At 35.4% G+C, this 12,202-nt stretch overlaps 1 protein-coding gene across 1 annotated transcript in view; it reads left to right on the top strand.

Annotated features, from left to right (window-relative positions):
• Positions 1–12,202, top strand: part of BMPR2 (bone morphogenetic protein receptor type 2) — a 230,862-nt gene that overhangs the window by 202,569 nt on the left and 16,091 nt on the right. Inside the window, exons 9-10 of the mRNA XM_007935044.2 lie at positions 1,866–2,013; positions 10,047–10,183. Coding sequence (XP_007933235.1) covers positions 1,866–2,013; positions 10,047–10,183 — 285 coding nt within the window. The remainder of the gene's footprint in view (positions 1–1,865; positions 2,014–10,046; positions 10,184–12,202) is intronic.

Below are 12,202 nucleotides of genomic sequence, written 5' to 3'. Positions count from 1 at the left end.
GGGTAAGTATATATGTAACAGGAGCTCTATTAGCGTAGTGCCTAAGGCACTTGACTGCTAACCAGAAGGCTAACGGTTCAAACCCACCAGCCACTCCTTGGAAGGAAGGTTGGGCAATGTACTTCCGTAGTGATACTGCCTTGGAAGCCCAAAGACGGGGTTGCTATGAGTTGGGTCTGACTCGATGGTACATAACAACAACAACAACATATATATATAACAAAATATTGGCAGTTTTCCCATTTTTTACGTGTACAGTTCAGTGACATTAATTTTGTTTGTCATATTGTGCAACTATCACCACTATACATTTTCACATTTTTAGTTCATTCCCCTTTAAGCAATTGTAGGAACTGATACTTGAAGTAAGAATAAAATTGCCCAGTTTGAGATGAAATAGTCAACCTTCTGATGACATTATTTCCTTTTGGAAGGTCTACAAATAAATTAATGTGTGATATAATTTGTTATTATCATATAACTTCTCAGTTTATGGTGAAGAATGTAAATGAGTCAGAGTCATAACCACATGACTGTGTGTGAATCTTTATTAAGCATTCCTTACACCTACCCACTGCTTAAAGTAGTCTGGAGTTATCTTTGACTATGTCGACCCTGAATCTAGAGAGAGATGTATTATCCTTATGCCTAAATTTCAGGAACTTCAGGTTATTCTGCCATCTTTACCCAAAAACCACAGCTCCAGATGACAGATGAGCAGTGGTCAATTTTGTAAAGATCAGGATAATTAAGTAGAATTTTTACTAGGAACTGAGTCTATAGATTGGTAAGACAGAAATATACTGTACTATTTTTCCACTTAAATCAGTTGTGCTCAACTGGGGGTGATATTATCTCTATGGGGGAATTTGGTAATGTCTGGAGATTTTTAGCTGTTACACCTGGGGAGGAATGGGTGCTACTGGCATCTAGTGGGGGCTGCTAAACATAATACCATGCACGTAATAGCCCCCTACATAGTCTAAAACTTCAATAGTGCTGTTATTGACCAACCCTGGTTTAAATGAAAAAGTTAGTCAGTGATATTATGTTCCCTTTTATTCTCATGATTTCTAAGGCCTCTAACATAAATACCCTGTGATTTATCACTATTCATAACTATCACAGAAACCAAAAAATCAAACTCACTGCCGTCAAGTCAATTCGACTCATAGCGACCCCTCAGGTTTCTGAGGCGATATCACTACAGAAGTAGATTGCCCAACCTTCCTTCCGAAGAGTGGCTGGTGGGTTTGAATCGCCAGCCTTCTGATTAGCAGTCAAACACCTTAGGCACTATGCCACCAGAGCTCCTAACTATCAGAGAAGCACATTTAAAATTTTATTTTCTTAAATTATACAAGGACAAGTGATAAATAGATTCTTACTGTGAAAGTTTCTGATGATATAAAGTGGCAATCCCTTCAAGTGCCCTCCTCAGAAATAATCACTATTACAATGTGGAGCTTATCATTCCTGTCCTTTTCCCCTACATTCACAGATGTATGTCTATACATTCATAAATATATTTTTGTGAGTGTTTAATATTAAATTTTGTACATACTGTTTTCCAGTTTTTTTTTATTTCCTGTGTCTTACAGATTTTTTTTATGTTGATATACACAGGAAGATCTAGCTTTTTCTTTGATTGATGAATAATATTCAGTAGAATGGATTAATCACAGTGTTTTCAAGAAATGCACTTTATAGGTGAAAAATTACACATAGAAAGGATCAGAGACATGCTTAGGGTCAAATCACATATTATTGATATTATTAAAATTTATATATAACTTCTGGCCTAATGTTTGCCCTTCTGAATATATTACATTCTATTACTAAAAAATATCACTCTAACTTATCAGGTTGGCACAATCAGATATATGGCACCAGAAGTGCTAGAAGGAGCTGTGAACCTGAGGGACTGTGAATCAGCTTTGAAACAGGTAGACATGTATGCACTTGGACTAATCTATTGGGAGATATTTATGAGATGCACAGACCTCTTCCCAGGTAAGAGAACTGTTGTCAAAAGTTGATGTACGTACGTTTTGAAGTGAATCAGTTACATCTACTTTCTCTGCCTATGTTAAATAACTTTTATGTTAGCATCTTTTTACTTTCACTTAAACCTTTAGTTCATTGCCATCTAGTGTTCATAGATGATATTAACAGGATATGAATCAGGAAATTTTTTCGAAAGGACTCCAAGTTTGCTTATGAGTGTCATTAAATTAATTGCTTATAGCTTAGTTAAATTTGTTTAATTTGGTTTTGATTACTTTAGTAAAACAGTATCCCCTTATCCATAGTTTCACTTTCTATGTTATCACTTAACGCATGGTCAACCATGGTCCAAAATGCCTATGCCATTCACCTTCCTTCATCTCACATAGCTTTTATTACATTATATTGTTATAATAGTTCTGTTGGTTACTATTGTTAATCACATACTGTGTCTAATTTAAAAATTATGCTTTATCGTGGGTATATATGTGTACGAAAAACCATGATATATATAGGTTTCAGTACTATCCATGACCACCACTTGTCTATTAGTATGTCATACTATAATGATTTGCATGTTGCTGTGATGCTATAAGATATCACACTGGGGTTTCAAAGACCAGTAGGATCATCTGTGGTAGGCAGATTTCAGTGGAGCTTCCAGACTAAGACAGACTGAGAAAAAGGAGCTGGCAACCTACTTCTAAAGGAATTGGCCAGTGAAAACTTATGAATAGCAGTGGAATACTGTCTGATACAGAGCCAGAAGATGAACCCCTCAGGTTGAAAGACACTCAGAATACATTTGGGAAAGAACTGTCTCCTCAAAGTAGAATTGACTTAATGGCATGGATAGAGTAGAGCTTCTGGGACTTTCATTTGTTGCTATGACAAGACACATGAGACTAAACAGCTTCAAACATCCATTAATAATTGGAACATGGAATATACAAAGTATGAATCCAGCAAAATTGGAAATTGTCAAAAATGAAATGAAACATTTATCCTAGGCATCGGTGAGCAAAAATGGACAGTGCTGGCCATTTTTAATTGGACAATTATATGGTCTCTGTCAGTAATGACAAAGTGAAGAGGAATAGCATCACATTCATCATCAAAAAGAACATATCAAAATCTATCTTGAATTATGATGCTGTCAGTGATAGCATAATTTCAATACACCTACAAGGAAGACCAGTTAATACTGTTAGTGGTTACAATCACTAATGCCAAAGATGAAGAAATTGAAGATTTTTACCAACTTCTGCAGTCTGAAATTGATCAAACATGCAATCAAGATGCATTGATAATCACTGGTAATTGAAATATCAAAACTAGAAATAAAGAAGGATGATTACTTAGAAAGTATGGCCTTGGTGAGAGAAACAGTGACAGAATTTTGCAAGGCCAACTATCTATTCATAAGAAAAACCATTTTTCAACAACATGAATGACGACTATACATACTATACTTTATGGAATACACAAGAAACCAGTTGACTACATCTATGGAAAGAAACAGTAGAGAAGCTCAATATTATCAGTTAGAACACCAGAGGCCAACTGCAGAAAAGACCATCAACTGCTTATACTCAAATTCAAGTTGAAGATGAAAAAAATTAGCAAGTCCATGAGAACCAAAGTACAACCTTTAGTATATCCCACCTGAATTTAAAGACCCTCTCAACAATAGAGTTGATGCATTGAACACTAATGATTAAAGACCAGATGAGTTGTGGGATAACATCAAGGACATCGTACATGAAGACAGAAAAAAATAAGAAAAAGGAAAAAGCAAAGATTATTAAAAAGAAAAAAAAAAAAAGACCAAAATGGATGTCAGAAGAGGCTCTGTAACTTGCTTTTCAATGCAGAGTAGCTGAAGGGAATGAAAATAATGACGTGAAAGAGCCGAACAGAAGATTTCAAGAGCATCTCAAGAAGACAAAGTAGTATAATGAAATGTGCTAAGACCTGGAGTTGGAAAACCAAAAAGGAAGAATACACTTGGCATTTTTTTAAAAGCTGAAAGAACTAAAAAGAAAATTCAAACCATGAGTTGCAATATTGAAGGATTCTATGGGCAAAATATTGAATGATACAGGAGGCATCAAAAGAAGATGGAGGAATACATAGTCACTGTACCAAAAAAGAATTGGTTGACATTCAGCCGTTTTAGGAGATAGTGTATGTTCAAGAACGAATGGTATTGAAGGAAGAAATCCAAGCTGGACTGAAGGCATTGGTGAAAAACAAAAGGATCCAGGAATTGACCAAATACCAAGTCAGATGTTTGAACAAACGGATGCAATATTGGAACTGCTCATTCATCTATGTCAAGACTCTTGGAAGACAGCTACCAGGCCAAATGACTGGAAGAAGTCATATTTGTGTCCACCCCAAAGAAAGGTGATTCAATGGAATGTGGAAATTATCAAATAATATCATTATTATCACATGCAAGTAAACTTTTGCTGAAGATAATTCAAAACTGGTTGCAGGAGAATATTTACAGAGGACTGCCAGAAATTCAAGCCAGATTCCGAAGACTATATAGAATGAGGGATATTATTGCTTATGTGAGATGGATCTTGACTGAAATCAGAGATTACCAGAAAGGTCTTTACCTGTGTTTTTATTGAATATACAAAGGCGTTTAACTGTGTGAATCATAACAAATCATGAATAACATGACAGAGAATGGAAATTCCAAAACACTTAATTGTGTTCATGGGGAACCTGTATGTAGATTAAGAGGCAGTCATTCAAACAGAACAAGGAAATACTACATGGTTTAAAATTAGGAAAGGTGTGCATCAGAGTTGTATCCTTTCACCATACTTACTCAGTTTGTAGGCTGAGCAGATAATCTGAGAAGTTGGGTTATATGAAGAAGAATGTGTTATTAGCATTGGAGGAAGACTCATTAATAACCTGTGATATGCAGATGATATGACCTTGTTTGTCAAAAGTGAAGAAGACTTGAAGCACTTACGGATGAAGAGCAAAGACTACAATCTTCAGTATGGATTATACCTCAACATAAAGGGAACAAAAATCCTCACAATTGGACCAATAAAGAACATCATGATAAACAGAGGAAAGATTGAAGTTGTCAAGGATTTCATTTTACTTGGATCCACAATCAACGCCCATGGAAGCAGCAGTCAGGATATCAGATGACATATTGGGTTGGGCAAGCCTTCTGCAGAAGGCCTCTTTAAAAGGTTAAAAAATTGAAGATGTCACTTTGAGGATGTGAAAGTTGCATAATGAATAAGGAAGACCAAAGAAGTAATACATTTGAATTATAGTGTTGGCAAAAAATATTGAATATATCATGGACTGCAAGAAAGAACAAACAAATATATCTTGTTAGAAATACAGCCAGCATACTCCTTTGAAGTGAGGATGGCAAGACTTCATGTCACATACTTTGGACATGGTATTAGAAGGGCCAAGTCTTTAGAGAAGGATATCATGCTTTGTAAAGTAAAGGGTCAGCAAAAAAGAGGAAGCTTCTCAAGGAAATGAGAGAAAATGCAGAGACGGTATCTGTGGTTTTGGTTAGCTTTTGGAAGAAGAGAGGTGTCCATAGAATTGAAAAAGATTCAGAAGTCTGAGAAATAGGGTGGCAGCCAAGAACTTAGTACAGAGGGTACAGGAGAGAAAATTATGAAGAAAGCAGAGACAGAAGATAGAGAGAAGTCTTGAAAATTATATCATTGAAATGGGGTAGAAGTTGAAAAGGAAAAAAAAAAAAAGATCACATAAAAAGGTATTAATAAATCTAGAGATGATAATTGTACAATTCTTACAAAACATTTTAAGAACTTTTATGGTTATCTCCCAATGAAGTACATGTTTTGTTACTAAATAGAAGCACTATATAAATGACTCTTTCTAAAAAATATAAGTAAATTAATTATCTATATTACAAGGAAACAGTGAAATACTGCAAAGTTTAAGAAGAGAGAGAGGAAGAAAAAAAGGAAGGAAGAGAACAGGAGTAACTTGAGAAAGGTACTAAAGAAGTTCCTGGCTGCTGAGACATAGTTAACAAATGACAGACGGGGTGAGAGGCAGGGAGTGGTATATGGTATTCTTCGATATGCTATCTGTTTTGGACAGTTTGAGAGAAAATAAGATTGTAAAACTTCTCTTGAGCAATCCAGTGATTATAAAGTTTAAAAGAAACCCAGCAAGACTAGTATCTTGATAATGTTATTTTTCATTAATACTCATCTTTGCAGGAGCTCTGGTAACATAGTGCCTAAGGCACTTGACTGCTAACCTGAAGGCTGGTGGTTCAAACCCACCAGCCACTCCTCGGAAGGAAGGTTGGGCAGTCTACTTCCGTAGTGATACTGCCTCGGCAACCCAAGGAGGGGTTGCTATGAGTCGGGTCTGACTTGACGGCACATAACAACAACAACTCATCTTTGCATTCTGATGCTTTAAACTAAATTAGCTCCAAACTAAGTTGTTCTAAACCTATGGAACAATTAGATTTAGAACTGTGTAGATGCAGTGGAAATTAATTCGATGATTCTTAATGTCATTCTATTCACAAAACAAGATTGTGCATAATTTCACGTAGCAAATTTTCTGGTTATAATGAATTAAAACAAAAAACCAAAATTGTGGGCTGTGAATTTTACTAAACCAGCATTTGAGGAAAAAAGTAACGCATGAATAACATTTGGGAGGTATATATGTTTGTTGTATTTATGCCTCAAAGAGACAGAGCAGATATACTAGTAAATGTCTTACAGTTCACAGATGATATAGGTTGAAGTTTTATCACACTCAAGGAAGAAAGGGACATACTAACTGGCTTGATTAAATCCTTCGATTTGCTCTTTCAAGTTCAATGGTTGATGGCTATTAATTAAAAGTAAGAATGTGCTTAGATGTTTAGATGATGTGAAAGTAATCCCTTGTGTTTTTAATAATCAGTATTCCAATGCAGAATATTGTCTGATACAGTGGTAGAAGATGAGACTGCTAGGTTGGAAGGTACTATATAATAGCCACAAACAAACTGAAACATACCAATGATCATGAAGATGGCATAGAACCAGGCAGTGTTCATACATAAGGTCTCTGTGAGTCAGACCAGACTCCGTAGTAACTAACAACAAAAACAACATTTAAGAAACAAAACTTGAGCTATTGTAGAGATTAAATGAATTAATCTTGTTAATAATTTTTAATATTGGTGGAGAGCAAGTACTCATGAGTTGTTTTGGATAATCAGATAGACACATAAAGCTTAAATTGCATATTTTGAACATACTCTTCATTTGGGTCACTGTAACTTTGTAGTATCTCCATACTACTGCCATCGAGTCTATTCCAACTCATAGTGACCCCTATAGGGTGGCCAAGATTGTAAATCTTTGCGGAAGCAGGTTGCCCCATCTTCCTCCCATAGAGCAGCTGGTAGGTTTGAACCATAGTCTTCTTTTTTTCTTTCAAATTTTTATTGTGATTTGGGTGAAAGTTTCAGAGCAAATTCATTTTCCATACAGCAGTTCATACACATTTTGTTTTATGACATTGACTGCAATTCCCCACAATGCAACAGGTCTCTTCCCACTTCTCCCTGTAGTTACCTCTTCCCTGTGTCCTTTCCTCCCATGCACTCCCACCACCCCCAGAGCTATTTCCCTGTGCAAACACTGCCCTTCTGTTCTCCCACCATTGATCACTTCAAGGAGAGATGTAAATGTTTACTCCATATGCTTCTCTGTTGTTTGGCTGGAAGCCACAGAAGTGAGTTCAGTTCCAGACCTGAAGGGTAATTAGGGGCTATAGTCTCAGGGGTCTCACCAGGCTCTATCAGACCAGCAAACCTAGTCTTTTTTTTTTATGAACTTCAGTCGTTTGGAGTAGCCAGTGCCTTACCCATTGTGTCACCAGAGCTCCACAGTGAGTGAGATGAGGAAGCCAGACATTGCAGGAATACTGAAATACAGAACAGTTAATGACTTTTCCAAGGTAGAGATGAAGCCAAGATTAAAACCTAAATGCCTTATCCTTCATCTTGATTTTCTTCCTTCCAGTTTATCCTGTCATTTTTAATGGAGTATGGAGAGTGGCAAGGAGTTGCCCTATGTTCTTTGTCAAGATTTTGACTGGACCACTGGTTTTCTAAGTGTCAGTCCCAGAGATCTTCAGCATGACTCAATGTGATTACTAATAAGTTTAATTTTATCACAGTTTGTTAAAATCAAAAGCTTCTCATTACAAGCAACTGACACTGCTTATTTGGTGATGAATAGGGCTGTTAAACAGTGGTACACTAATTAATATTTTTAAATCCTTGATCTAGATAGTTCTTAAGAATTTTTTAAAAATCTTTATATTGATTTTTCTCTAAAATGGCTATTATAAAAATTTTTGTGACATGTGAGTCCACCTGACTGGATGATAATAAAGCTAATGAATAATGAGACATGGTGACTGTACAGCCTACTCACTTACATTTGGCTTTACAGATAATGTTTATTGTCCTAGAATCTGGACTTTCTTCTCATCTTCACTGCCCACATCCCTATGTGGGATCAGAGTTCAGGAATGTTTTTAAGTATTAAGTATGTTTTTAAGTATTAAATTTTTAAGTATTAAATGTTTTTAAGTATTAAATAGTATGGAGATACTACAAAGTTATAGTGACCCAAATGATTATGTTCAAAATATACAGTTTAAGCTTTATGTGTCTATTTGATTATCCAAAACAACCTATGATATATAATAATCTTTCCCCGCTACATTTAGTAATACTGGAAACCATCTAAAGGCAGCTGTCCATCATTGAGGTGCTAGGTGGCGCAAAGAGTTTGTACTTGACCATCTAGTAGTACCACAGATTACTTGGCAATCTGCTTATGTTAAGATTAAACAAAAAACAAAACTCACTGCTATCAAGGCAATTCCAACTCATAGCGACCCCCATTGGGTTTCTGAGGCTGTAAATCTTTATAAAAGCAGACTGCCTCATCTTTCTTCCTCGGAGCAGCTGGTGGGTTCAAACCTCTGAGCTTTTGGTTAGCAGCCAAATGCCTTAACCACTATATCACCAGAGTGCCTTTCTTGTTAAGATTACAACCAGGAAAACCATATGAAGCAATTCTACTCTGTAACATATAGAGTCAACATGAGTCATAATCATTTTCTGACTATCAGAATCAATTTAGACTACCACTAAAAACAATAGTCCATCATTAAAACTGCCTTTTGAGATTAGTTTCCAATCCCCTTTTTTGTTTTTCTTCCATTGTGGAGGCTAAAAAAAAAAAGGCAATATACTTAACGTTTTCAATCTCAAAAAAAAAAAAAAAAAGCCTGCCTTTCAATTTGTCTACTGTCTTAGGATTCTCTAGAGAAGCAGAACTAAGAAGGGGTGTGTGTGTGTGGAGGGAGAGAGAGAGAGAGAGAGAATGCGATTAGTTTAAGGAATTAGCTCACACAGTTATGGAGATGGACAAGTCCAAAATCTGTAGATCAGGTGACAGGTTAAAAGATCCTTGCAGTCTTACATTCCAAAATCCATAGGTCAGGCAATAGAAAAACTGAAGTGAAGGGATTCTGACAAGATGTCTAGTTATAGTCTGGAGATAGAATACACCCTAGGGAAAACTCCCTTTTTTCACTTACGGCTTTCAGATGACTGGATGAGATCTACTTTACTTAAGGCCAAATGATTTAATCACATGTAACTATTTCATAACAGCATCTAGACTAGTGTTTGACCAAATAATTGGGCGCTATAGCCTAGCCAAGTTAGGGTGTGTATGTGTGTGATGTGTAACCATCACATCAACAAACATTTTGAGACTGTTCTAAGTAAAGCATTTATTAATGATGCATTAAACCCACAACAGAATCTCTAGGATTTCCATATACCAGAAGGCTTTTTCTTTTTCTTTTAATTGAGACACAATTTCTTTACTTACGTGGTATCAGAAAACGTGTTGTTACAGCATTTCATGATAATTGGAAATTTTATTCTATCCTTTTCTAAAAATACACAGGTGAATCTGTACCAGACTACCAGATGGCTTTTCAAACAGAAGTTGGAAACCACCCCACTTTTGAAGATATGCAAGTTCTGGTGTCCAGGGAAAAACAGAGACCCAAATTCCCAGAAGCCTGGAAAGAAAATAGTCTGGTAAGAAAAACTAAATTATTAAAAATAGGACTTAGGACTGTTTTAATGTTGTTTGAAGCAAAAATAGACTGTTAATAATAGTTCTTAGTGTTGTCTAATGCCAGAAATCCAGCTTAACTTGATTTTTATAATGTCACATGTTTTCAAGTTTTTCATTATAAGAAAAGTTCCATTTTTTAGTTTAGTTTCAGAGAGAGAGTAACATGTCTGAAGTTCACCAGATTGGATTACCAACTAGAATAATTAACATGTTAATATTTTAAATGTTAATTGAAAGTCCATCTTATTCTCTTGGGAGTTATATCAGAAATGTTAATTAACACACATTTATAAATTAATGGCTAATAGAAATTTAGGCTGGATGAAAAAAAACCCAAGGTACAGTCTATAAATTCTGCTTATTAAAAAATTCAGTTCATAACATCAAAGTATCTTCAAAGATTCATGCCATGTGACTAAAATTGTTACTATAACAATGACAAAAATCTTACCAACATTTACATACACACTTCCACAATTAATTTTTACATAAGTAGGATCATGCAGTGGTTAAGCTATCAGCTGCTAACCAGAAGATTGGTGGTTGGAATGTACCACTGGCTCAAAGGGAGAAAAGACCTAGCAATCTGCTCCTGTAAAGATACAGCCCAAGAATACCTATATGGCAGTTGTACTCTTCTCATTAGGGGTCGCCGTGAATTGGAATCAATTTGACAACGCACAATAATGAAAACAAGGATCGTCTCCTTATCCCTATCATTTCTGAAGCTTATTTTTTACTTATGGACATTTTTGTATCAACATATATATGTCTCATTCTTTCCATTTTGGTCAGTATTCCATTGTGTGATGTGTCATAATTATTTAATATTTCCCTGATTGAGGAGAGTTCCCTGTATTTTGAAACATTTTTTTAAAAGAAATGAAGTTATGCCTATTCATGATAAACAAAAATAAAATTAAATAGAATATAAAAAAAGGAAAAGACTGCCTATCCTTACCACCACTCAACAGAAGTTAAGACCCTTTCGCCATCCTTTTTTTTTTTAATATCCTTTTCTAGACGTTACCATTTTAACTTTATGTGATATACTTACTCTTATTTAAGTTATCTTTTATTAACCACCTCCCAGTTTTGTGATAATTTGTATCTATTACTAAATCATTTTTGTTTTGTATATGTGTGTGTGTGTGTGCATGTACACACACATATTTGTGTGTGTGTGTGGGTGTGTATTTATTTATGTATAAATCAAATCCATTTCCATTTAGTCAGTTCAGACTCATAGTGACCCTATAGGACAGAGTAGAACTGCCCCCATAGGGTTTCCAAGGCTGTAATCTTTACAGAAATAGACTGCCATGTCTTTCCTTTCTCTTGTGGAGCAGCTTGTGGGTTTGAACCACTGACCTTTCACTTAGCAGCCAAACACTTAACCCATGGCACCATCAGGGCTCCCTGTTGTCTGTGGATTGATGTAAAAATTAAACTTAAAAAGTCAATTTTGCAGAATTATGATTAGGTAAACGTGCATTGCACAACAAAGTATTGTGCTGACTGAGACTCATAGAGAATGAAATAAAGTCCAATGTAAGTCCACTGTAAGCTTCTGTCTCTTGAAAGAGAACATTTCAAAAGTCACCCTAATTACTTGTTATCTTTTTCTTTCTTCTTCCTCTATCCTACTCAGAAGCAGCGTTTTAAAAAATCTCATGTCATTTGCTTTCATATGGATCATTTTTTCTTTAATGAAGTTTCTACTTAAGTAATGTGTATTAATATATGTGCTAGAGTGGTAAACATTGTGAATCCTTATATGTTCAGAAATGTTTCTGTCATGCCCTCACACTTGAGTATTTGTTTGTCTGGATAGTAGTTTCAAGATGAAAATAAGTTTGCTCACAATATGAAAGGAACTACTTCATTGACCTCTAGTATCTAGCCTTGCTAATGAGAATTATGATGCCAGCCAGTCTCATTCTATTATTTTCTCTTTTCTTGCTTTTTTTTTTTTTTTT

Source organism: Orycteropus afer, unplaced genomic scaffold, assembly GCF_000298275.1.
Source record: "Orycteropus afer afer isolate SDZICR_OR568_19922 unplaced genomic scaffold, OryAfe1.0 scaffold00002, whole genome shotgun sequence".
Classification (NCBI taxonomy): domain Eukaryota; kingdom Metazoa; phylum Chordata; class Mammalia; order Tubulidentata; family Orycteropodidae; genus Orycteropus; species Orycteropus afer.
Note: the sequence above shows the minus strand (reverse complement) of the source record. Positions and strands in the feature narration are given on the sequence as shown.